Source organism: Ixodes scapularis, unplaced genomic scaffold (assembly GCF_016920785.2).
Source record: "Ixodes scapularis isolate PalLabHiFi unplaced genomic scaffold, ASM1692078v2 PGA_scaffold0__279_contigs__length_252992795, whole genome shotgun sequence".
Classification (NCBI taxonomy): domain Eukaryota; kingdom Metazoa; phylum Arthropoda; class Arachnida; order Ixodida; family Ixodidae; genus Ixodes; species Ixodes scapularis.
The window spans coordinates 91,628,817-91,656,464 of record NW_024609835.1 but is presented as its reverse complement, the minus strand read 5'-3'; the positions used below and the strand labels follow the sequence as shown (position 1 = coordinate 91,656,464).

General features: G+C 42.4%; 1 protein-coding gene across 1 annotated transcript in view; it reads left to right on the top strand.

Annotated features, from left to right (window-relative positions):
- Nucleotides 1-27,041, top strand: part of LOC8053524 — a 54,105-nt gene extending 27,064 nt beyond the window's left edge. The window contains exons 2-7 of the mRNA XM_029991985.4: nucleotides 1,057-1,131; nucleotides 16,818-17,033; nucleotides 18,463-18,753; nucleotides 21,169-21,253; nucleotides 25,010-25,044; nucleotides 26,872-27,041. Coding sequence (XP_029847845.3) covers nucleotides 1,057-1,131; nucleotides 16,818-17,033; nucleotides 18,463-18,753; nucleotides 21,169-21,253; nucleotides 25,010-25,044; nucleotides 26,872-26,981 — 812 coding nt within the window. The 3' untranslated portion in view covers nucleotides 26,982-27,041. The remainder of the gene's footprint in view (nucleotides 1-1,056; nucleotides 1,132-16,817; nucleotides 17,034-18,462; nucleotides 18,754-21,168; nucleotides 21,254-25,009; nucleotides 25,045-26,871) is intronic.
- The last annotated feature ends 607 nt before the right edge of the window (nucleotides 27,042-27,648 follow it).

The following is a 27,648-nucleotide window of genomic DNA, read 5'->3' as shown; positions in this document are numbered from 1 at the left end:
GGACTTACAACATCAGTCGGACCACAGAAGTGCTCAAGTTGAACAATATTCTGTAACAAGTGTAGTATGTGTCTATTTTAGTTGGGCGTAAAGGAATGTTAAACAAAATAGCTGAAAAAAGACAGGGACAAGATGTAAACAGTACAAGCCCTTGTCACGTTTACTTCTCGTCCTTTTCTCATTTTGCGCTATATTGGATGCTTCACTCTTCTGAACCAACTAGCACAACAACGTATCCTGAAAGAATGTAATCACAAAAGAAAAAAAATATATAGATAGAGTGAGCGTGCCTCTTCATAATATTTTACAATATTCTACCGTAATTCGTGCTTGCTAAAGTGGTCCCTTGATTGCCACAGTCAACGCTAGAAATGTTTCCAATAGCAGTCTATTCATTATACAACCTTTGCAAGCCTTTTTGTATGTGCGAATACTCTTTTCTTTTTTGAATTTTTCTCTTTAATCTGTGAGTCATCGGACGCTTTATTTAATTCTTCTTGGGGCCAGCTCGAACATATACACACGAGAGAAAAGTGGCTCTAAATACCTCTGGGCACAATCTTGCGTGTATTCGTGAATACGTTCAAGCTGTCACCCTAAACAACGTTCTGGACCAGGTAGCACAACTGAACACGGCTACATATTATTGAATTGCTAAATTATAATTGCCCTCTGTGATCAGATCGCTACTATTTCCCTAATCAGATGAGTTATTATAAAATAACAAAGGAACTGCAAGCCAATGTCATTCGATAAGGGCATTACTAAGCTTTTTTTTCGTTCATTAAAGAGAGCTAGATTTTTATTTTGCTGATTACAATAATTACGCCGCTAGCGGCATTCACATTTTCCAACATTATTGTATTTGGTTCTACAGAAAAAAAAACGGAATCTTTTTTTTAATATTATAAGTACACACTTTTAACATGCACTTTTCCTGCTGTTTTTGTAATTTGTTTTACGGTAAAGCGTACATTTCTAAAACTTTTACGCTGTTAAATACTATGATCATGGTTGATATTAGCGTTATCTCCCATTATTTTATATTTTTTACAGAGAAACGGACACCAAGAAGGGTCCTAGGCTGCCCTGGTAACCAATACTACGACGCCAACTTGGGAAGATGCATGAGTAAGAAAACTGCCCGTGTAATGTTTCTTTTTTTTTTTTTTTTGTAAAAAAAATAAGATGATGTGCCTTCATCATGTTTCGCTACGGACCTAATAGCACAGATTTGGTTCTTAACAAAAAATGTAGCAATTCTAATCAACTGCATTATCTATATCGGATTTTATTTTCGTAGTGATGTTGATTAAGTACAAAAGTCCCGGCCCGCCTTTATTTTCGCTTGCACACACAACTATTTAGCAAAAGTACAGTGATGTCCCGTTAATATGGACACCTCCGTTCCCAAAAAATCATCCATATTGTGAGCTGTCTTTATACGCCAACTCATGTTTACAAACAAACCTTAGCGCCCCTAGAGGACGCCCCCGACGCCGCGGTTGCGCGATTGGGGTGTGGGCAAGAATCTCGCCGTCGCCCATAAACAAACCATTGGAATGGGACGTTGTCGGCGTCGGTGTGAGTCCCTCTGCCCTTTTTTGTGTTCGAATTGTTGATTCTACGTCTTCCTGGCAATGTCTGACTACAGCGAAATTAACGATGCTCGTTACACCGCAGAACTTGGCGTGAAAAATGCAACATGCGGCGAATCATTCCGTGTGGACGCCGCATAAATGACGTTAAAGCTTGATTCACATGGTGAGGTTCTGCTAGCTAGTTTAAGTATTGACGTCGCTCGGGCTGCAAAAGCCTGAACCGTAGCTGAGATGTCGACGTCGATACTGAAAATAGTAAGCAGAGTCCGACCGAGTGAATCAGGCATAACAAGTCGGTGATGGCCACTGGTAACAATTATCAACATCTCCTTATACCTACTGTTTATACCGAGCCTACTTACCCGAAGCAACCTTCAAACTTAAACGACTTTTGAGGTCTGCACTTCTTATCGCAATTACCGGGTCAACGTTTGGTCTACTGCCCGCTGTCGTTTGAACGAGCAGACGACAAGCAGAAACGTTTGAGCCAGCAGACAACAGCTGGAACGACGAGGCGGCCGTTTGAACTTGATGGCACACTGAACGTAGTCCGCAGGTGGTCCGTACAACTTGACTGTTTTCCCGCGCTCATGTTGGATCAAAAAAATATAAATTAGACGACCACAAGTATCCGTGAATTCAATTCAAAGTGCTTTCCGCCCAAGCAATCGTGGTCCCATGGCGTCTGTTTTTTTTCTTTTTAAAAGCCCCTCTTCACGTTCTCGGACAAACCCAGCAGGCAGAAAACGTATGAAAACTGACCTTCAAACCTTTTCCGACTCTTAAAGTAAAGCCCCAGTCGCGGCGTTTTGACGACAAGGCAGGTTTTGTTTCGGTTTCTTCCGAAGTAAGACAGGAATGCACGTGCCCCATGGCGGCTTCCGCCCAAAGCGCCAGACCGGAAGTGCGCCCGACGCGCCACCGCCGCGCCGTGACGTAACAGAGAGGAGTTCGTGTATAACGAGTCACAATGTATGTATTTTTCGGGGTTGTCCCCGAAAATTGTTTTCATATAGCGGGGTATCTATATTAACAAGGTCCATTATAACGAGACATTAGTGTATATGGTAGCTGCACTATAATAAAATCGTTCACTGTTTTACGCATGCTAAAAAGACAATTCTAATGTGCTCGCAAACATACTGAATATTACAGCCATAACTATCATGAGCTCTTCTCACTACTGGTAATGACGTCCCTTGTATTTGATGTAGTTGGCATATTAGGGCGTAGGGGTGTCCGTCGTCGATGTTGCCTTATCCTTGAAAAAGATCGGCCGCCGCCCGCGAGATTTTTTCTGGGTCCACTGCCTGTGCGTACGTATACATGCCTCCCTGAATCTCTCTATTTCCACCTCCAACCAGAAACTCTACGGCACGGATTAATTGTACCGCCACATTTCTTCTTCGCCTACATCGGTATCGACAAACAGCCCGCCTGTCGGGAACCTCCACCAGGAGCAGGCAGGACATTTCCCATTGGTCTTCCCTTACTTATACCTTCCCATACCCTACCCTCAATCCTGCACATTGCCCCTGTACCTCACCGAACGCCTCTGGACACAGAGAATGATTCCATAAGGGCGCAAGGTTGCCATCCATCTCATCTATCTCCAAGACAGGGGCCAAGAGAATTGCGGCATGCGCAATCTACACACCAGAATTCCTAATACCCCAAGTTTACACCAGCGGCCCAAATGTAAGTCCCCCAAATGTCATCACAATAGAAATAGTTGTTATCATACATGCTATCCAAGATATTGTCCAACAAGCTCCCACATTAGATTATACGATTTATATCTAATATGCTGGCATTCGCGCCTTGCAGCAGCTCGAAAAGCTTCCCAGATCTTTGAGCAGACCTCAAGGCGGCTCTACGCACAGTTCATTCATCCTCGGTCACTATTTTTGGGGTCCCAGGTCATGCATTTCTTGCAGGTAATGAGCTGGTCTACAAACTCGCCCGCAAATTGCATATTCGGGCGCCTGTGATTTCTTGGCTTAGACCCCCCCCCCCTCCAAACCAGCGATGAACCTGTACTCAGCAAACGCCCAATCAAATCTCAAATCAAAGCTCTGTAAATCAGCAACACTTACCTCGGCCCCATCCTAAACTCAATGTGACGCAAACTCATGTACTTAAAACGATCCAATCAAATACCCTTCTAACTTCCGCCAGGATCTAACAATTTCCACGCTGCTCCCATCCGTCCTGCCCTAACTTTCCCTCCTTATACGCCAATATAGAATATCGCCGTCTACGGTGCTAGATAAATGGATGGATGGATGGTGATGGCTATACCCTTTATAACGGGCGGCAGCTTGCGCCACCTAGCCTAATATTTCGTCATCTCTTTTTTTTTTATTTGTGTAAATTTTGTTCTAACAGAACACCTTACCTCCCTTTTTAGTGATTCCATTGATCATTTTTATCTGTATTTTTTTACCCTTCTATAGATTTTTTTTCACCAATCTTCCAATCTCCTCTTAGTTTCCGCAATACTTTCCCTATCTATTCGTCCATCCATGTCTCTAAATCCCTGTGCCCCCTCCAAATCTGCAGTCACCCCCCCCCCCCCCCCCCAAGAGGGTGGAACTAAGCCTAGTGCACCTTAAAATTACGTGTTCTGTAGTTTCCCTTTCGTGGTTGCATATGTTGCAAAGAGTGTCACTTTTCTGGAATTTAGCCCTATATGTTTTCGTCCTTAGCAACCCCGTTCTAGCTTCAAACAGTAATGAGCTCCCCAATGAATTATCATACAACTGTTCCTTCTTTATTTCTTGTTTTTGTGCCCTGTATATTGTTAAAGCTGATTTCCCCTGCATTCTCTCTTCCCACAATTTCGTCTTTGTTTCCTTTACTCAAAAAAATTAAAACAGCGCAAAAAAAAAACAAAAAAAACACGGACTACATCAAGGAGGACACAGACAAAGCGGTGACTCGCAAGTAAATTTTATTGGACGCAACGGTGCAATATATACACGCACAGTTGAAAACAAAAAAGGAAGAAAATCAGCTGAAAAACAAATAACAAAAAGCACAAAACACCAAGTATAGCCTCTAAAAACACACACAGAGGGCACGCGCTAAAATCAAGATGAAGAGGAAAGAAAATTAATCTTTTTTCTTGATAAAGCAACAGAAGGACTGCTGACACACCATAACAACAAATCTTTCTATTTGAAGCCTCCCGAATTCATGTGTCAGCTGGTCCCGGTGACGTTTAACAACCTCACACAGTTGAAACTGAGGTTGGCATCTGCAGTCGCGTCAATGTAAGCCAGGGTGACCAGAAATCGTTGAAGGGACGTTGTAAGCATGTTCCCTTAGCCTGTCATTGAGACAGGGACCTGTCTGGCCAACAACGCCTGCCGCAAGACAGAGGAAGGGATTACGGACCTCCCTCAGCGCAAGTGACGTAACGATTGCGATGCTTGGTAGTTCAGGCCCTCGCCCCCCTATCAGAGGTATTAACGGCTCTACACAATCTTGAAAGCTTGTCAGGAGCGCTGAACAACACCTCCAGATTACATATGCCTGCAATACGTTTGAGGTTATGGGCCACGCCATGAATTTACGGAATTTCGGCAAATTTTCTTGTTTCCTTTCCTTTTCCACTGCTGGAAGGGATATCGCTCGTCACAGGCCAAGATTTTGTTTCATTGAGCAGTAACTCAGTGACAGCGGACAGCACGTGTGAGGGGAACCCAGCGACAGTGAGGCGTTCAGTTTGCTTATCGGAGTTAGGTTGAACTTTTTGAAATCAAGACCTTCGCAAGCATGTGTTTAGCAAGTCCTCGCGATTGCACGTTTTACATTTTTTAATGCGTGGTCTCAAAGGTCAGAAGAGGCTTGCCGGCCCGACGTTCATAAGCCCAGCGTACATGGTCCGGAAACGCTGGTAAAGTTAAATCCAAAAATCTTATACATCCCGCTTCAGGTACTTCATGAGTTAAGAGAAGTGGCGAAAGACAGGTTAGAAAAAGATGCCTAAAATATGAGTCATCGATGTATGAAAGGACAAGGCGTCAGTTTCCAACAGGACTGAAGGTGGTCTACATAGCGGAAAACCCATGCAACATTGGTACCCTCTAGGTGTTCTAGAATGATGCGCTCGAGGCTTGATAAGAACAAGTCGCTAAGAACAGGGGCGATGCAAGATCCAATACACACTCCTTGACGTTTGCAAGTAGAGACTGCCCTCCCAAGTTGCAAAGGTTGACCTCAGATACTTCTCAAGGAGTTCAACCTAGCTTCGATAAGCAAACTGAACGCCTCACTGTCGCTGGGCTCCCCTCACACGTTTTGACAGCTGTTGCTGGGGCACTGCTCAAAGAAACAAAAGCTTGGCCTGTGACCAGCGATATCGCTTCCAGCAGTGGAAAAGGACGGGGAAGAAGAAATTTCGCCGTCATTCCGTATATGCACGGCGTGGCTTATAACCTCAAACTTATTGCAGAGCAGGCGTGATGTGGACGTGTTGTTCACCGCTCCTGACAAGCTTTCAAGACTGTGTAGAGCCGTTAATCCCTCTGATAGGGAGGCGACATCCTGCACTACGAAGCATCGCAATCGTTACGTCACTTGCTCTGTGGGAGTTGTGTATTCCCTCCCTGTGTGTTGCGGTAGGCGTTATGTTGGCCAGACAGGTCGCTGTCTCAATGACAGGGTAAGGGAACATGCTTACAACGTGTCTTCGACAATTTCTGGTCACCTTGGCATACATTGCCGTGACTGCAGATGCCAGCCTCAGTTTCAATCGTGTGAGGTTGTTAAACGTTACCGGGAGCAGCTGACACACGAAATTCTGGAGGCTTTAGAAATAGAAAGATCGCGTATCATCTGTGTCAGCAGTCGTTCTGTGGCCTTTCAACAAAAGACATTAATTTTCTGGCCTCTTAATTAGCTTGGTTTTAGCGCGTGCCCTCTGTGTGCTTTTTTTGAGGCAATACTTCGTGTTGGTGCTTTTCGCAGGCTTATTTTCTTCCTTTTTTTCTCAACTGTGCGTGCATATATTGCAACGTTGCATCGAATAAAATTTAGTTCCGAGTCAGCGCTCTGTCTGTGTTCACGTTCACACAGTCCGTCCTTTCTTTTTGCGCTGTCTTAATATTTTAAGTATGTCATACTAAATTGCCCAAGCATCAACTTTAGTTCCTCTACTCCCCTTTCTACTGACATGCTCTGATGGGCCCCATATCGTTGAATATTCTTAGAACGCAGCTTGCGGGCTCGGTTTGTTCACTTGGTGTTTAGACTTTTCATATATATATATACTTGTACACTTTCCCTGCCCACCGTGTCTCCTCAATGTTAGCTGGTCATTGTTCCAAATTTATTTTACTGATCGCTTCTCTACTCTCGAAAGATGCCCAAACCATATCCCCCTCTGCTCCTTCATTTGGTGTATTTCCATGTGCCCTCAATGCCAACCCACCCACACTCCTTTACTGTATCTCTCGCTCGGTCGCTCGGTTACCCTATCTACCCCTTTCTTCCCTAACCCCAATCCCACTTCCTGGACAGACTGGCTAGCGTCGGGGCAAATGGGAAATCAAACGTCTATGGTATACTGAGCCATGAACATTCCTAAGACTTAAAGTGCGTTGTTTAATAAGTAAATTTTTTCTCTCTCTCTCTTTCTCTCTTTCTATCACTGCGTAGGGAACGGGCACGTTACCAGTGAGCTACGCCACTGCTTTGTCTAGGTGCATCAATATTCTTATATTTAGGGTGATCCCAGTTTTTGTAGTGCACGATGCCGACTGCGCGCGCCATCTGGAAAAATATGAAAACATGGCGGATAACGACGTGCCAAAAAATCATGCCAGGAAACGCGTTTTCACGCGCTGTGAAAAAAAAAGAAACAAAAGCGTTTGTAACCAAATGGCCACATGTCCATTTTGTTGCGAACGATTTGTTTAACGCACCTCACGTGCGTGAGTGCAATGCCGATGCCCAAGGACTCCACCGTGACTTTTCTTGAAAAAGATCAGCCGCCGCAATCGAAGCTTTGTGCGCCGAGTGCGAAGTGGAGGCATTGCCGGATTGATGGATGGATGAATGCTAACTGCAGTACTCTTTATAACGGGCGGTAGCTTGCGCCACCAAGCATGTAAATTAAAAACCAAAAATATCATTTCTCCCTTTGCCCTTCTTAGCCAAGTTTCTTCCCCTTTGGAGTTTTTTAACTATCACCAGGCGATGTGTGATATCGCCATGATGACCTTTGAAAGATCGGGCAAAAAGCTAGAAACATCACTCCTCGCCTCTTTACCCCGTCTTGATGGTCGCAATTCTTTCTCTGGTCAAACCTACTAGTCGTTACTTCATTACCAGGCCCACTGGGAGAGAGGGTTTAAACTTTGGGCAGAGTCACTATATAGAATGTCCCAATTTTCCTCTGTCCCGCCTGTTCCCAGGTGTATTAGTTCGTTTTACAACACCCAATTCTTTCTAGATAATTTTCACCAGTCTTCTAATCTGCTCTTTCTTATAAATTACGCTTATCATCCATTCTTCCATCATCGTTGGCAAAACAACAGCGCTGGCAAAATCCGTCGCTCCCTCCGGGAGGGCGTGTGGAAACACTGCACTTCAACACCGCATGTTATATTGTCTCGTCTTCCCCTTGGCATATTGCACATAAACTATCCATTTTCTCATACTTTATCGTAGATATCATACTCCTCAGTACTTCTCTTCTACCAACAAATAGCAACGAGCTACACCGTGAATTATCATCCCAAAGTTCCTTCCTTATTTCCTGTTTTCGTCCCCTATACAAAGTAAACGCAAATATTTCTTGCATTTTTTCTTCCCACATTTTCTCTTTGCTTCTTTTACTTCCAATTCCACTGAGGTAGTCTGCTGTGTCCCAGCGCTTCACTGATGGTGTATGAATTTCGTTTTCATGTTCATTTTGTTTATTTAGTCTTCAGACCTTTCATATATCGTTGCTTATATAGCTTTCTTGCCCATCGTGCATCCCCGATTGTGTCTAGTTTTTGGTCAAACTTTAACGTACTTATTCCATATCTCACCTTTAAAGATGCCCACTCAATTCCTCCTCCACCCCTTCATTCGGTGTATTACCATGCGCCCCCAGTATCAGACTACACACGCTCCTCTGCCGGGTGACTTCACACATAATACTGCATTGCCAAAATACACCCCCGACACCATGACTCCTTTCCATATTCCTCTAACAACTTGATATCTATTGCAATTCTAAGGTGCCCTGTGCTTTATAATTGCTGCATTCCTTTTTCTTTTCTTTAGCGTATTTTGTTCCTGTTTTCCTCTTTTTCTAAGTATTATTTGGCCTCAGTCAGCCATATACCCATGTAATTATACTTCGATGCGTGTTCCGTTAAAACATCTTTAATTTTCAGTGGGTCTCCATTTTCATCGTTATAAATCATTATGTATAAACCGCATGTAAGCGATTTGGTGATCGAATACAGAAGCGACGGCGACCCGCTTTGCTATCGCTAAGTCAGACGCACGACGGGGCCACCCGCACGAAAGCGACGGGAGCAAGGGACCAAGACGACGAGCCGACGTGTTCTAGAAATCTAAAAACCGAGCGACGCGACGAGCGACGTCAGATATCTCCATCGCTCGTCGCCCATTCTCGTCGTTGTCGCCGTCGCTCGTCTGGTCGCTCTTTAAATCGCTTAAATGCAGTTCATCCTTTATTTCCGACTTCTCAATAAGAAATTTCTGGCCCAGAAAGTCTCCTTCCTCTCCACAGCTCATAATCAGCTCCTGTAACCTATCCCGCTTATCTGCTAATAGTTCAATGTTGTCTACGTAGAACATTATTGGTAAAACTTGGTTTCCTTTTTCCCCTCTCTTCAAATATGACACGTCAAAACCTAGGTTGCACTGCTCTAATTTCTTTTCTTTCTCCTCAGGTATAATATAAAAAGCAGAGGCGATAGTTGACATCCCTGCCTGAGTCCCTTTTTATTTCTACCGGTTTTGTTATTTCTCCTTTCCATGCTATAACAACCTTGTTTTACAGTACTCCTCTTGTGAATGCCTAATAAGATGTACAGCTAAATCATTCTCTCCATGCTGTACTTTACCCAGAGGTTTTCTTGACTCACATTGTAGTACGCCTTTCTAACCTCTAGAAATAGTATCCCTAACTGTGGTTTACTCATTCGTGCCACATCTATACATTGAGCGATGATAAATAAGTTATAAAATCTTGGATCTCCTTGGAACCCGTTCTGTAGCTCACCTAAAACCCCTAAAATATTTTCTATCTCTTATTTTTTTACTACCTGCATCGATAGCCGCGGCAGGACCAAAGTTGCTATCATTGGTCGGTAGGATGTTGCGCTATCCACATTTTCATTCCTTTATAAGAAGTCTCATTCTGCTCAGTTTGCAATCAATGGGTACCTCTTCCCCCAATATTATTTAATCAATTTCTTGCCGCAACTTTATGTTCGTTTGTTTTTTGTTCCTAGCGTCTTGACTATACTCCGCGACAACTTTTCTTGGCAATGCAGTGGAAGGTACGTCCCACGTCCCCTCTCTCATTTTGAGTGTACGCAGGCTTTCTTTCTCCCCCATTTCCGGGGAGAGGAGGAGAGCCTGCGTGCACTCAAAATGGGAGAGGGGACGCGGGACGTACCTTCCACTGCATTGCCAAGAAAAGTTGTCGCCGAGTATAGACTCATTCGTTTGCCAACTGGGCTTGTCGCCGTTCCCCCAGCCGCTACTCTACTTTTTGCTCTGTCCCATTCCCTTGTGGTAATCTCAGTTCTCTCGTTAGTGCTCACCTCTTGTGCCGTGCTGTTGCCTGTGTTCTGTTCAATCTCATTCTGTTCAACTTCTGGGAATGTTGCCTCGATTGTTGTGCTAAAAAGTTATTTTGCCTCCTTGACTTCTACACTTATCCCATCGTATGTAGTCAATGAACAAGGAAACCCTTCTGTTTTCTCTCCTGTGCAGTAATGTACCCCTCCCCCCCCCCCCAACCCCTTTGCTGCATTCCTATCATTTTTATTTACCACCATCATCTATTGCACTCCAGCTCTAGCATTGCTGGCCTAGATTAGAGCAAATGCCTCTCTTTTTACTTTTCTGAAATGCATCCCATTTTGATGCTACCTCATCGGGTGCGTCCCGCTTTTTCTTCGCCCATCGTCGCCCAACTATGGCCGCCTTAACTTCGCTGTCCCACCAGAATTTCGGTGTGTGTTTCCTTCTCCTCCCTCCTCTCTGTATTATTTTTAACTTCTCTACTAACACTCTTTTAAAAGTGCTTACTAGATCATCACATTTCTTTCTTTTCTCCATTTGTCTGGATATTATGGCCTCAATTCGTTCTAATATTTTTCTGTAGTGCGGCGTAATTTAGGGTCGATTTGCTATCTCGTTACAGAAGTTGTGTTTCTGGTTCTGCTGTGTCGAACTTTATTTTATGTCGCTTATGATCACTTGCTAAGCTTTTTGTGCCTTCCTTATTTTTTCCATATGTCCTGTTTTGTTATTTATTTTGGTAGACACAAAACTGTAATCAATTGTTCAGTGCCATTTGTTTCTCTACAAAGTTAATTTTCCGTCGTATTTTACTTTGGCGTTAACAGCGCTATATCAAGAGCATCGTAAACTTTCTGTAGCATCCTCCCAATTGAATTTGTTTATCCGTCTTAGGTCTTGGAAGTGTGCATTCATGTCTCCTAAGATAACTAGTTTCTGATTCGTGCCATACTCTCCAGCATCTTTTGAAATACACGTCAAATGGTGTGCATCTTCCTCTCTTGAATAAATCTCTGTTTTTAGACAAACAAAGCCTATGTGCGTGTATAAGTCTGATATCACCTTTTAACCATATGTGTTCTCTGCAGCGTTCCCTTATACTTTCCCAGCTTTGTCATTTCACTGGCATTCCCAATCCGCCTTATTTCCGTTCCTCTTCACATAGATTGCATCATACTAAAAAATTATCCTGCAAACTAGGGTGATTCATCCATATTTCTAAGAAGCGTCTCTACCCATAAAAGATGTTCACAATTTAATTGTTCCGCAATCGTTTCCCATTTTATGATATTCCTGACTCTCTGCGGGCTTATACATCCTATATTGACCTGCTTCTTTTTCCCTCTTCTGTGAGGCTTCCTCCCGCCCTGCCTATTTTCCTTTGAACCCTCAGCCGCCCGAGGGCTCTGCCGGCTTCTAGAAAAGCCCTTGCTCTAGAGCCCATCGTCCGCCCCACCCGCATCCCCGTCAGTTCCTCATAGTGGACGCCGAGTCGGCGGAGAGGGGGGGGGGGGGGGGAGAAGAAGGATCCGACTTTTCAGATATACCCCTCTGTCCACCTTTATTCCTTCATATTAGTTCTTAGAGCTGTCTCTGTTTAGTCCTGTTAGCCTCCTCTATCTACTACGTATTCCCTGTACCTAGTCCTCAGCCCCTGACCTCCGGCAAGGTGCTCGTTACAATGCACACCATCCGGAATGTTATTACCCTCAACTGCTTCACGCCCTCCTCGATGTCTGTGGCCAGGTCCCTTGCCCTTCTACCAACGACGTCATTCCATCCCTCGTGTACCACCGCAAGGCTTCCTCCTTCCTATAAACATTCAACATTTCTACTGCTGTGTTCATCGCCTCCCTCATCCCTTTGCCTAGCCGGGCTCCCATTTACTTACTTCCACCTCCCGTTAACTTGCTGGCGATTCCCGCTGTGTACCTAGACACATTAGAGCTCCCTACCACCCACATTTTCTGCCCCCTTCAGCTTTGTTTTTTCTGCATCCGAGGTTTAGTGGCTTTCAGAGTAGGGGACTAGCTTTGCGCCACCGTACTGGTCAGTGGCTCCGCCGTCTTTCTCGCCATAATACTGTTTACCTGAGAGCTACGCCACATCGTTAACAACCCGCTTTATACTTAAGCGCGGTCAAAACCAACCTACAAAACGTCTCTCCGGGAAAATCTGGGAAAGAGTGGTGACGTCAACAATGATGTCGATGGAGACGTCAATGGTGACGTTCTACGGGTCCCGCATTCCTGCTCCAAAGTTAGATATATTGATCTTTAACCCGCCGTCGGACGGGGCCGGAGAGCCCCTCTGCCAATCACACGATAGTGGTCCACTCTACTAACACACGGTTTTGTTTTGTTTTCCATCGCTTGCCTTTTTCACCCGGTCTTCCGGGTTGCCCTGGCCAGGGAAACCCGGAAAATCTTAGTCTTTGAATTTGGACAATAAAGCTGTACTTAATACAATAAAAACAGCAGTTTTTTAGAGCAGAGCCAGGACATGAAAGTGCGATACGCCTCTTTACCAATTTCGAATGTGCAGAAGCGTAAGGTAAGGTCCAGAAATTGCAAGACGCCTTCCCTAGGCTCTTCATAGGTGTACCTGAGACCAAAGCTGCACTTGCCAAAAATGTCCATAACACCACTAACTAGACCTTGTTCCACACGATTCTCAAGTAGAAGCAAGAAGTTGTCAACATATCTACACACCTTTGTCACGGCAGGGCTTAGGACTTGTGCAATAGAACAATCAACTCTGTCAAAAAAGATGTCACTTAGGACTGGGATATGTTTCTTTCCAGAGTAGATAGTTCTCTTGCACGTTCATGTTTTGGCTTTACTCTAAAAAAGTCGTGTTTTCATTGCATTAAGGCCAGCTGTAAGGCCCAAATTCAAAGACTCCGGTCTTCGGGGTTTCCCTGGCCGGTGTTAAGTGAAGTGCTGCCTATCTTGGTTAAAAAAAGTAAATGGAGGAGCAAGCCCCTGGCACGATGTTGAGAAAAAAAAAACGGGTGGTAGTGGTACCGTACTTACACAAGGTATCGCATAACCTAAAACATGTAGCTCAACGGTATGGCGTACCGGTTGTTTTTTCTGCCCCCCCCCCTTCCCCCTCCAAAAAACATGGCTCATATTTGTTGAAGGTTCATCTCGGCATAAAAAACGCATACCGACACAAGTGCATAACAAAAAAACATGTCTCAACGTAATGCCCTGTACCTCGTGCGTGGTGTACATCATCCCGTTGTCATGTGGTAGAACTTATGTCGGAGTGGCTGGACAGTGTATTGACGACAGGCTTCGTGAACATTACCTATCCCTTAGATCGAACGTAGGTGGTCACTTGCCTTTACACTGTCCAAATCGTTCATGTTGTCCAACTATGGTTAACACTAATATTATAGGTAGATATAAGGAAAAGCTACCAGAAAAAATTAATGAGGCGTTTATTACACAGGATTTGGGGGAGCGCTTCGAGAGTCAGCCGTCAGTGGCTTTATCACAAAAACATAAATCCTTTTAAAGTGTTAAAGGTCTAAAGCTCTCGCCTCGCGCACCCAATTTCGCTAGTCATTAGCACGTGCCTGTATATTCTGTGTGACTTTCGTTCTTCTTCTCTTTGGAAGATATATTGAGTTTTGAGTTTCAGCGTCTTCTGTTTTCTTCAACAGTTTCCTAATGTTGTTCGCTGTATTTAATCATGTTGAAGCAATCATCACGCTGAAAACTGCTTTGCAAGGAACAAGACTTGTAAAATGCGCGGATGAAGAGGATACTTCCAAATGGCCTGCCGTAACTGGAAGCGAGATCAACAAGACCCAAGCAGGAAGGATAAATCAAATTTCACAAATGCTGCCACACACAGAACAGAAGAGACAAAAACGTTTTTTTTTATCGACTCACGTTATCGAACGTTATCGAAAACCCCTCACAGTAACTGTGGAGATTTGCAACAAACCTCTCCAGATTTAAATCGACACAAAATTCGATTTCAATGATAGACGAAATCATATGTCTCCATCTAGATAATTTTCAAGTACTCCCACTGACACAAAAGCGGACCAGCAGCGAGACACGAAGAGACACTATGCTCGCTAAGGCCTTTAGACTCGCCATAGAAGAATGGCTGAAAGAATTAAATTCCGGTGACCTCAAGCGTAACTTCCGTCCCTGAACTGGGGTAACCGTAGAGATAGAGTGCTTAATAGAGGGACTACGCGTCTTTGTACCTTCGAAGTACCGGAAACACGTTTTCAGCGAACTGCATCAAGGTCATGCGGGGATGACAAAGATGAAGGGACTGGCACGACACTTCGTGTGATGACCGCTTTTGAGTCTTGACATCAAAACGATGGCCCGAATTTCTCGACCTTGCCAGAAAGTGAGCAACGAGGCAATCAAAGTTCCCATGCACCCGTGGGAATACCCAGAAATAAAGATGGCCACGCCTGCACGCAGACGACGGACGACCCTTTCGTAGAAGAAATGCCTTGCTGATCATTGATGCATACTTGAAATGGACCAAGGTAGCGCCCATAACCTCGACGATTTTGGAAGCCATTATAAGAGTGTTTCTAACCCTCTTTACAAGGTATGGACTGCCAAAAATGATTGTGACAGACAATGGCCCACGATTCAGATTAAGCAATTCCCGGGAATTCATGAAAAAAAAACGGAGTGCAACGGTCATTCTCATCTCCGAACCATCCCACAAGGAACGGTGCAGTAGAAAACTTCTTGGGAACACTCAAAACGTCTGTGACCGCAAGCTTGAAGTCGGGGCTGGCCATAGTAGAGGCATAATACTTCGTGGAATACTGGGCGACCCCGTATCCGACAACTAGCTCAACACCAGCAAAAATTATGACAGAAATATGTTGCACAAGGGTCGACCTTAGATCATAAATAACCGATGTTGTGTAATCAAAACAAGCAGAGAAACACGCCTAGCGTAAATCAAGAGAATGACACCTAGATCAGGACGACCAGATGTGGGCAAGATACTATAGGAACGGCAAGAAATGGTTGAAAGGTGTCGTCTTCCGAGTTCTAGGAAACCGAAGATACAAGTCTCGCACGAACGACGGAAATACCTGGAAACGGCACACTAAAAAACAGCTGAAATATGTACCCAAGGAGAAAAAAGGAATATGTACGAATCAACGCGAGAGTTCGCCATTTCCTGCAGCATGAGTGAAAGAAACGGTTCACCGACTCCAAATATCAATGACGACTTTAAAACCCCGATTCAAAACGCTTAAAATAATCCTGCAACACCGCAGGCAAACACTCCAAACTCGACTGTTGCACTAATATAAAAAAAAAAATGTTTTTCTTTTTTTTTAACAAACTGCTTGGGACTCACGTGTAAAACAAAATTACGCGAAAAAATGTTTAGAGCAATATTGACGGCGAGAGATTTACTTGAAATACTGTGCGCGAAGTTCATGACGTCATGGCTCATTCCGGAATGAGCATCTCGGTCGTGAAGGCGAAGTCGATCCACCTCTTCTCCAGGCGCCGAAATGCCTAAAGAGAACACAAGTGGAAAGGAGGTGACTGCCGACTAAATCGCGTCTCGCGCCGTCAATACTGGCTTAATTCTTTTTTTTTACGTAATTTTTTTTTTTTACATGCGTGTTTCAACCAGACCTTTAAATCCCCGTAGAAAGTGAACAGTCGTGAATCCTGCGCCCAAGCCCTGTCCGTTCACCCATCTTTTTTTTCCGGTTTCCTTGCCATTTTTCTCCCTCACTCTAACGCCCCCTTATCAGAATGATGTCGGGCACGGCGCGAATTTTTGTTTACATAATCAGATCTCGTTGCTAAATGAAAGTGTTGTTTTGCCCTCGTCCTTCGTGTTTTTATTCTTTCAATTGTAAGCACCTACACTTCCACATGATCGTCTTAATCAGTGGCCTTCTAAAACGACTTGATTCAGAGGCTCTTGATAATGATAAAAAAAAATTATAGTTGGAAATTTATATGTATTAAAAAGGTAAGTGGTACATTCTAGTTATTTATATAATAAAATCGTACGTTTCCTTTTTCTTTTCGTAATCTTTGACGTCCGCTATCGCTGCCAGTTTGTTCACCGTTTTATTTTTCGTTCTCAACCACCCTATTGCTATGGAAACTTGAAAGCCTTCACTGAAACACCCTGTATATTAGTAAAAATCATACCACCTAAGTTAGGTTTTTATATTCAGCAAGCAAATCATTGTTTTAAAGGCTGTTCAGAAAATGGATACATTGAATAGTATATAATTTATCGAAAAAGGTTCGCGGCAAGATCTCAATTCTATTTTCCTAAACGACAGGAATCGATTTATTCATATAAGTATTCGTAATTTTTAATTGACGACTGTTTCTTTCCTCCTATTATTATGCATCCAAGTAATGACGAGCGCTAATATTCGCGCATAATTTTCAGCCAATGATGATGAAGTTACTACTGAGGATTCTCAACCAGGAAGTTCGAATACACCGTCAACAACTACAACGGAAATATCTCAGCAAGCAAGTTTCAGCGAAACGCAACCAAGTGGTCCAATAACAGTCATCGGCCCATCACCTTCTACTCCACTAGCAACTATAGAAACAACGAAGCAGTCGCCAACTACTACAGAATCTCGGAGTGCCACGACAGGTAAGCCGATTGAACAAACTACGCCGGTTCCACCTGTGTCAACTGACCAGGATGTAACACAGGTGTTGAAGGGTTAACGACGAATTAAGTGAAGTGTAAGAACCAATTCTTCATTAAACCCATACACATTGCGACGCTGTTAAGACAAATAACTGATAGAAAGGTATGACTGTTACACTCTTACAAAGTAAAAAGGTTGTAACAAAAATAGACTGGTATATCGAAAAGCGTCAAATCAATTAGCAAAATATGTTATTGTCTTATATTTATCGCTCTGCAACTGATGGCAGTAGGCTGTTACCTGACAAAAGCCAGATGACAGCATTGTGGTATCTTATCATAGCACCGAGTTTACACGACAAGACCTTGATATAATTCCATTGACTTAATATTTGTGCAAGATTTTATGTCCTGATTTATATATTCAAAACTTTTCTAATGAAGTTATTTTTATATCAATTTGAATTCCTCATCATGACTGCCGAGTATATTTATGTATAATATGCTACTAGAGGTGACCCTATTAGTGTGCAGCCTCATTTCTACTACCCGATGTAATCTTAATTATAGTTTAGAGATGGGCGAAGCTCAAGATGATGGTAGTCATTTTCGGTCGAGGAATCATATGCGCAAAAATGATTTTGGTCATAATACACATTTATTTGCATACACCTTTGAGTTTATAAAATATATGAATTACTTAAATGGAATTAGCGCAACAAAACCTTTCAATAAACTGCGTTTGAATTTGCTATACTTAAGGCACAAAATTAATTTATTTTACATCGCTCGTTCAATGTTAAGCTCTCATCCTCAAATTTTGTAGTTCTTGTTTATATGATAATTTTATTGCTAAGAAATTCTTCTATTGCTGTTCTGAGAAATGTGTATCACATTGTCTGGGAACTGTCACTTTGGCTCATTATTTTATTGATGTTTATAGCATACAAATTAGCCTAAGGTTTCTTACAATAAATTCCACGCTTTTCAAAATTAATGAAGGGTACGGGTAAATAAAATTTAGTAGGATACATTGGCAAAACGTTTCAGGAAAGAACGAAACTTTGTATTCTGCAAACAAATTCAGCAGGCTTTGTATAGACAATGCATTACCTTGTTCATGGCGAATTCGTCCTCCCGTCTGCTCTTAACCAAGGGAGATATAAGCGATGAAAACAACCGCCGCGCGGCAGCATACGCCAGCATCCATAGCAACCGGTGCTGGCGTCCCTACGTCACTTCCGCGCGGTGCCGCGTACCTCGTATCTGATTGATACATTTAAAGCCACGAGGTGTGCCCGTGGCGCCCCTACTGACAAGTGCCACGCTTCGCTCACTTTTAGCGATGATGTGTTCACTGCTTTATGCTTTTAAGTTAGAGTGGGGGTTAACATTAATTAAAGTACTTCCGCGGCATCTTCTTATCCAGAAGATACTGAACATCCAGAAGCAACAAGTTCCAGTATACCATCATCAACCGGGAAGGAAGCACGTCGGCCGTTCAGTACCAGCGGAAAACCAGCAATCGAATCAACAACAATTTCTCCTGCACCCAGCGAGGCAGCGGGTCGTGTAGACCAATCGGATAAAGGAACTTCTCCAACAAATGCTCTATCGAACGACCCGGAGGATATACATCAAATGACAACTACCCCTGCAGAACACAACGGCACGAGTATCGAGCCAGGTGCTGAAGAACTTATCACGGATAAACGAGGGGGTAATGTCTCTTCTTTCTTTCCTGATTGAACGAACTATATATATATATATAGCGTCGCAGGGCGCACAAAAAAACTGCGTCAAACGGTGCACTGTTTTGATTCCACAATGGCTCAAAATGCGTACTTGCCAAACATTTTTTTCCCGACACGTTCTAAATATAACCCAGAGGACCAATGACAAACGCGGGAAGTGGTATTGGGGCATTTTTATACCAATATTTAACTCCCGGTAGCGGGGATTCTAGATGGGGATAGTCATTTTCTTCTTGATGGAGAATTTTTCAGTAATTACGAGGCATACTTTGGTGCTGCAAAAACGTAATGTAGTGAGGAGCCAGTACGCGTAGTTCCCTGGTTATCGGATGTGGACACAAAGTTGCAGGTAAAATAGAAAGTAATAAGTAGAATGGATTCTTTTAAATATAGCTTCAGATGTGTTGACCCGGGCTGCCGCTATATGCACGTCTGATAATGCTAACCAAAATATATCATTCAATCAAAGATATCACGTAACTCAAGAACTATTAATCCTCATATTTTCTTTCTAGCTTCCGGATGGATGAGAAATAACAATATAAAAGTTAAACGGCTAAGGGAATTAAAAACGCCTGCAAGAAATAACTACCCGACATAAAATTGAAAAAAAAGAAATGTCGAACTGTGTCATATCATTTTCCCCAAGTGGGCATGGAACGACACTAACTCGAGAAAAAACGAGAAGAAAGTGATCAAACAAATTTAAGTCATGATACTCTTGCTGGTATGTCCAGACAAAGCCCATCCTAATCGTAAACAAAATAATATTTGTGTTTAAAACTTTCAAGTACGTTTTCTGCAGGTTTATTCAATTCGTCTCTAAGACTGTGTGGCATACCAGTGTAGAGTTCATAATCTAAACTGGGACATTTAAAGATTAAAAAACACCACACAAGACAATTCTTGTCATTTAGTTTTTCTTGTCCGATGGATAAATGATAGTACTGCTACTTGACCAGCTTGTCTGCACACTTGCTGTTCTTCGGCTTCCAGGGCAGAACCGAAAAGTGCAGGATTTTTAAACAATGATAAAAGTAAAATTCAATTTGGTTCTCATGTTTGTTTACGCAGCAGCATCTAATATTTTGTTTACTGACCATCAATATTCAAAAATCAATTCCTCTCAATAGAAAATGTGCAAGGAAAAAAGCATTTTTATATTATTTAAGATAACTGAGTATGAAATTAAGTTTAAAGTCCTGATCTCATTTTTTTATAAATTTGATGTTAGTTACGATCTAGGTTGCTTTCTTATGTTGTGGATGGAATACACATGCAGAAAATTGCATGGTATTGCAGACACCTGTAGTTTAACAATAACACTTTAAAAAGCCTAGTAAAATACGTTAATATTCTTTTTTTTTAACGGCTCAGTGCATCGAAGGACAAACATAATGTCTGCGAGACAGATTTCATTTGAACATAATTGAAAATTCCAAAAACACCGTTTTTGAATATATATAAAAAATATGCACTCTAGTAAAACATACATAGTTGCATTCTAAATATCTTAAACCATATGCATGCCAAATTTTGTTATGGTAGGCAATCGTACGAATAAAACGAGATGATTGTGCGCAAACTGTGAAGGTGCCCCAAAAGAAAGTTTTGTTAATATTTTAGCAACAAAATTAAGCTACAGAAAACTGCAATGGAGAGAAAATGCCAAGGCTTACTTCTTAAACTAAATTTGATGGCGGGTTACGGCCCATTGATAAGAACGCCGCGAACGAAAATGGCTCAAGTGTGTACAGTTCCGTCTCTCCTTGAGTTCTTCAAATGCGTATTTGAATAATTTCGCTATCATCATCGGCACCTATCTTTTATCGATAAAATGGCATTTAGGACTAGTAAAACACTATTAAATTTAAAATGAAAAGGATTTTTGCTTGTTTTTTTTTTAATATTGCCGTTTTCCGACCCGCAACTACCTTAGGGTTCCGAGTGAGGATAAAATAAAGTAGCAAGAAGCTATAAATTAAAGTCGCTTTAAAGATCGATGGGACTTTCAAGTCCAGTGAAATTATATTTTTGGAACTGCGTACAAACATTTGACGAAAAGTTGAAATGTAGAAACCTCTCATATAGGTTAAATTAAATTTAACACTTTATTAAAGAAAACATAATATGCATCAATATTTCACAATTTTACTTTATAATATCTTCTCGGTCTCACTGTAATCATGTCATGACCGCTATCGCTTTGCACAATTAATTATAGTACAGCACGTCCGTTTTCACAATTTCCAATACACTTGAAATGCGCGTGTTCTATTATATTTATGCGGGACCTGTCATTGATGAGCAGATTTATCAATATTTATGCTGCTCGACTTTTAACAGTTACAGAAACTAATGAATTTTACGTTTTATTTCAGTTTCTCCTATGGTTGTTTTCTTTGGGGCCCTCCTATGCTCGATCGTTGTGACAGCACTGATTGTGGCCAGCAGCTACAAATTACGGTAATCAGATAACGCAGTTTTACATTTAAACACATAGTTTAAATTAAAGTTTTCATTATCATTACATATCTTGCAAATACGTTCAAACGTATCTCCGCCCAGAAACGCTGTCCCGAAATTGCATCACAGAATATAGAGTAAAAAAGTGAAAGCCGTTTACAACTCCCTGTAACACCGAATTAGAGCGCAGCTCTTGGGGAGGAGGAGGAGGGAAGGGTACTTGGGGGGTGAAGTGACCTGGGGGGGTCACGTGACGATGCCGATGATGTCATCAGTGACGTCACTGATGACATCATCAGTGACGATGACGATACGGACTCCGATGACGTCATCAGCGACGATGACGATGACGATGCGGATGCCGGTGACGTCATTAGTGACGTCACTGATGACGTCATTCGTGATGATGATGATGACGATGCGGATACCGGTGACGTCATCAGTGACGTCACTGATGACGTTATCAGCGATGATGACGATGACGATGCGGATGCCGGTGAGGTAATCAGTGACGTCACTGATGACGTCATCAGCGATGATGACGATGCGGATGACGGTGAGGTAATCAGTGACGTCACTGATGACGTCATCAGCGATGATGACGATGACGATGCGGATGCCGGTGAGGTAATCAGTGACGTCACTGATGACGTCATCAGCGATGATGACGATGACGATGCGGATCCCGGTGACGTCATCAGTGACGTCATTGATGACGTCATCAGCGATGATGATGATGACGATGCGGATGCCGGTGAGGTAATCAGTGACGTCACTGATGACGTCATCAGTGATGATGACGATGACGATGCAGATGCCGGTGACGTCATCAGTGATGATGACGTCATCGGGGAGGTCACGTGACCCTGGGGGTGGTCACGTGACCTCGGGGGGGGCGTGTCACGTGACTTCAGGGGGGTCACGTGACCTTGGGGGGTCACACCTTGGGGGTCACGTGACCTTGCGGTGACCTTAGGGGACGCGTGACCTTGGGATGACCTTGGGGGTCGCGTGACCTTGGGGTGACCTTGGTTACGCCGATGGCGACGGCGACGGCGACGGCGACGGCGACGCCGCTCAAGCCGGGAACGGGCCCCTAAGAGCTGCGCTCTATGATAGAAGCAACACTACCGCAAAAAAATTGGTATATAATCTAGCAGTGTCGGGACATTAATATATATATATATATATATATAAAAGTAGAAGCCACCGAGGGTCAAACAAACTTGGAAGGTTTAATTCAACATGTAAGAGTTATACATAATAACTTATACATGTTAAATTAAACCTTCCAAGTTTGTTTCACCCTCGGTGGCTTCTACTTTTATATATATATTTTTTTCAAATATAGGCGTTAAAAAAACCCTACCTTAAACTGTTACACTTCCAAAAGGCGCGGGCGAAGCAAAACTAACTTTGCTTCAATAATGTCTCATTCCTATTTTAGTTGTGCTTTCCTTCAAATGTACCACTGCTCACATACACTGCTACTCTCCACGTTTTTGAATAACAGCATACTTTCTATAATAAGAAAATATCGTGTATGCTTCTGGACAGCCGTTTAGCATTAAGATTATGAACATTAAGAAACATGCAATTAAGGAGCTGGATATTGCGGCCCTCTAGAGTAGCCTACTCAACTTTATTTATTTTGCCGCGGACGCTCTATTCGATCGCTGTCAATGGGTCCTAATTTTGTACTCGTTGCGCAACCCACATCCGAATGTGCAGGTTGCATTTGATTTGCAGTAGCTACGAGGACACTCCCCATTTTTAACTCAAGCGCATGTCATCATGCACCACTTTGGCTGTACTTGAATTGTGAATTGAATTTATTTCGAGCGTTACGTAACAAATATCATTCAGAAACCATCAGTTTAACCTTAATAAAAGCTTGGCTCATGTAAAACGTATTAACAGAGTACATGAACGCGATTTAACGGGAGTAATAGTAACGACGTCTATGAACACTGGAGCTGTCCAAGGCCAGCGTTCTTACGCACGTCTATGGGTATCCGCTCATTAGAATTCACGAAACATCCATGCTGTGCTCCCAGAAGCACTGTTTTTTACGTGGAGTAAAATGCACCACCTAGGCTCTGGGAGACAAGGCGGTGATCTTTCTTAAGCTTCTTACGTCTGCCAAGACGGTCGTAAAAACTCGGGGAATGAGAGCCATGTGAACCGATTTGAGGCACTCCTTGTTTCTCACCTAAAACGGGTCGTTCCGTACTGATCCAATTTGAGGAAAAACGACGCCCTTCTATAACTATCACCTCAATGGAGGACCAGCATACCAAATCTGTAGAATTTCGCCTGCTACTTATAGCGTTAAGTGACTAAAAGCATACAAATCCTAAAATGATTGGCAGAAATGTTAGCCTTGTTGTGCAAGAGTTACTGGACCCCCAATCCTATACACGGAGAAAATATTAGTTCGCAAAAGAAATTGTGTTACATAAAATATCTATGAAACAAATATATATCTAAAGCTGCTCTTTTTCTTTGGTGTGTCCCTTACGAAAACAGGTCTCAACATTATTTTTAAATTGTTTTTAGACTTCTTATTGACTTTCCGCGATCCTACTGAATTCCTTTATAAACGCACTTCGTTTTGATTATTGTCAAAAAGCTTCCAAAAGAAAATATTGAACTTTTTTGTAGACTTATTTATAAAAAAATATAAAAAGATGTTGTAAAGACGTTTTTCTGTAGGTTATTTTCTCAGCATTTTCAAAAGGAAAAACAATAGACTTTGTTTTGTAGAATTATTTATAAAAAAATCAAAAATAAGTTGTAACGACGTTTTTTTGCAGGCTATTTTCTAAAAAATAAAAATAAAACTTATTTACATTATTTCTTTATAATATTTTATAAAAATATGTTTTTTATTGTTTTATTTTGTCTGCGGTCGTGTGCGGGATCCGGCATGACGGATGTTTTTTTTTTACTTTTTATTGAAAATGTGTTGACTTCTTGTTGACTCTGATTACTTTTTTTGACTGAATTCCTGTTGACATCGTCAACAGAAAGTTTATTGATGTTGTGTTGAAACCTTTTTATGATTTTCTTCTGTTTGAGTAAAAAGAAAAGCTATTGAGTTTCTGTTAACTCTACGTTGGTTCTTTTTCTGTTGACTTCCTGTTGAAAGTGTTATCAGAAATACTGCAGACGTTCTATTTACTTCCTGTTTCAATTATTCTGTTGACTTTCTGCGGCCAGTCTCTATAAAAAAGCTACAGACTTTCTGCTGACGTTTTACTGAACATGATACATCTTGACTAAATGTCAAAAGTCACTAAGTTTCTCAATAGTCTCTGACAAGTTGAGAACCGTAGGGAGAAGCTTCCGTTCTCCTGACTCCAGCGCGGGTCTTCTATCCTTGACAACTCTTCGACGTCTCGCGCCCCTCGAGCTCGACTGCGCAGTCAAAGCACGACGGAAGGCATGGGGCGCGTGCTGGAGGCCAGCCGTTCGAAAAGCAAGCCCTGCCGTTCTCACTTTGTAAATGACTATCGTGACATTATTGACCCTATTCAACCAGTACAGAGGAGCAAAATAACTATCTTAAAGTGAAGCAACCGCCTTGACTGGCTTCGTTTTGAGTGGTGCTATGCAGAGAAGCGATAAGATTTGCTCTATGAGGCGTTTTTGTGGATGTTTTAGCGACTACGCGGAATTTGTATTAGTTGTACCAACGAGTTTTAGTAAGAGATAGAGTCCACGAACTTCGAAACACTGTCTTCCCTTTGACAGACTTTCGAGAAGGAGATCGGAGACTTGGAAACTTAGTAAGTGCTGAGGTGGTCGCCGGCCAAATGATTACCTTCAATATGTAGGCTATATAAGGCTCTGGTGCTGTCAACAGGTCTGTTATTCTGGTGTTGAGTGCTTCATGATGTTTGTGTTTGTTTACAATGCTTATTTGTGGGAAGTGCATATACCAAAAAGGACACTATTTCCTAACAAAACTAAAAAATATAATAAAAAATTGAGTGTTTTTTAAACGTTAATCGCGGTTCCGTCAAAAGGAATTCAACAAAATTTATGCAAGAAGGAAGTAAAAAAAATATATGTAAGAAGAAATTTAAAAAAATGCATGTAAGAAGGAATTCGAAAAAAACTTAAGTGGCCAATTTTAACTAGGAGTTAAATAAGTTGTCAAAACGCAGTCTAAAAAACACCAAAAAAATTTAAAAAGAAATTCAATACGATTCCAGAAAATGTTCAACGAAAATTTTAAAGAATTTAACTACAGATTTTTGTGAAGGGTTTCAAAGAGGCTCTAGATTCATGCGCATCATTTTTAAGTCATCATGTCAGATGCCTTAATTAGGAAAAGTGTGGAACTGTAAGGGGCATATGGAAACATATTCCTAGCAGACGCATGTACATAAGCTTTTCGCTTGTTTTTCACCTCCTCGCCTTTTTTTCGCCTCCTCGCTTGAGGTTTTTTTTTTTTTTTTTTTCACATCAAAGCGGCTCATTCACATAGAATGCTTGGAAATATGTCGCACGGTGCGAACATCCAATGGCTTTTGCGCGGACTGGCTTTGCGTAGTCGGAAAGGCTGGATGCGCCGAAGCCTTAGGGTTTTCTATTTTGAATTGGGAGGGGGTGCTGCCGCCATCGATTGTAATGGAAGCCCGACGAGACAGCAACAACAGCCGTGTCTCCTTTTTTGGCAAATCCGTTATGTCGAGGTGCCGGCGGCTGCCCTCTCCCGCAGCGTCGCGAGAAAGCGCGACAGCGTGGACTGTGCGATGTGCTTGCGTTCTCTCGGATGTGGAATGCCCACGCTACTAGGGGAAGATTTGGAGCTGTAGGCCCGATGTTTAATGCAAATCACCGGTGTGGAATGTAATCTCCCTAGTAAAGTTGTTGGAAATGCGTAACCAAAATAATGCATATTTTACTCCTCTCATCTGCACCGAACTTAGTGCCTGCAGCACCAAATCCTCCCTCAGCAGTGTCAGCGCTCCGACGCATGCGTATCGAAAAGTCCACGCTCTCGCGCTGACGCGCTGCGCCAAGGAAGAGGATGGCTGACGGCCCACCGGCATACCGGATTTGACAACACAGCAGAGACGGCTCTTGCCGCTGTGCCAACAAGCTTCCGCACTGGATGGTGGCACACCCTCTTTCAACTCAAAGGGGAAAACCCCATGTTTGCGCGTCTCTAGTTGTTCCAACTATGCAAATTTTGTCAGCGCCAAGCCCATCATATTTTCACGCAGTCCGATGTACATCCAGTAAAATATCTGGCATTTAACTCACCCCTTTCCTCTCTATTTGCCTCGCCGTTTCCGCTTCACCGAGGCTACGCTGGATGGACGGACGAGGATCTGGAAATTACTAGGGACTGCCCCTATAAATGCGATGCATTCAATATTTCTGGTCTAATTGAGAAGCTAAATGCTACTCTAGTTGAGGTCAGCACTTTTAGCGTCTTCTATTAGTGACTTTCAACCAAAATATCTCGTATTTTTTATTTATAACTGACATTATTCCATCGTTGGTGCCACTTTAATATTCAAACTACGATCTGTTGAACCTTTTTGTGTGACAATTCCCCAAACGTTTACTGTTTCTACAACCAATATTTTTGTTTCTTTCAGGTTGTGTGCAAAACATGAATAATTTATCAAAAGAAAATAAAAAACACAGTCCCGAGACATTGGTTTATCAACGAAACATCAGTAGCTTCCGAATTGGGAAGAATCTGTAATACGATAATTCCGGATTTAACAAGACCTGGATGTCAATAAAAGGTCCAAGTATATCTTAAGTCCATCGTTAATTTGTCATACCTTCTCAAATAAAGACAACACTGGAAATGTTTCTAGAAATAATCAAGCAAGTAGTTTGTTCCGAAATTCATGCGAGGGGTAGCATTCGTGCGATTTTAATGGCGGCCATCTAGTGACTGATGACGCAAAACATTGAAGATGTTTCTTAGAGGATAATGCGAAGCCTATATATTCGAGGGGTAAGTATCGTGCGACGCAGGAATCAAACACAAGAGCTCCGTAAGAGCTCACTTCTCATTTGGATCGATTCAACATGTGGGCGCCACACAAATGAATCTAAAGCTCTTTGATGTATAGATTTCTATCGATGCGTCAATGTTGGTTCAAGTTTTGTTCTGAGTGAGTGCATCTTTACCACCACCAAAACTGGAAGTGGTCGAGAAAGAACTGCAAAGTGAACCATTCTTCGACTGCCGTGGATTTTCGAAAGTGACGGTGGCCTATAAAATACAAGTTCTTTACCGCCATAAGTACGACAAAATAAACGGCTATATCAGCCATCAGATGGCACTGCATTTTGAAAAGCGTTTTTTATGAGAGCATCAAACATTCAAGTGTATTAATTTTTTTATCTGCCAATTAGCG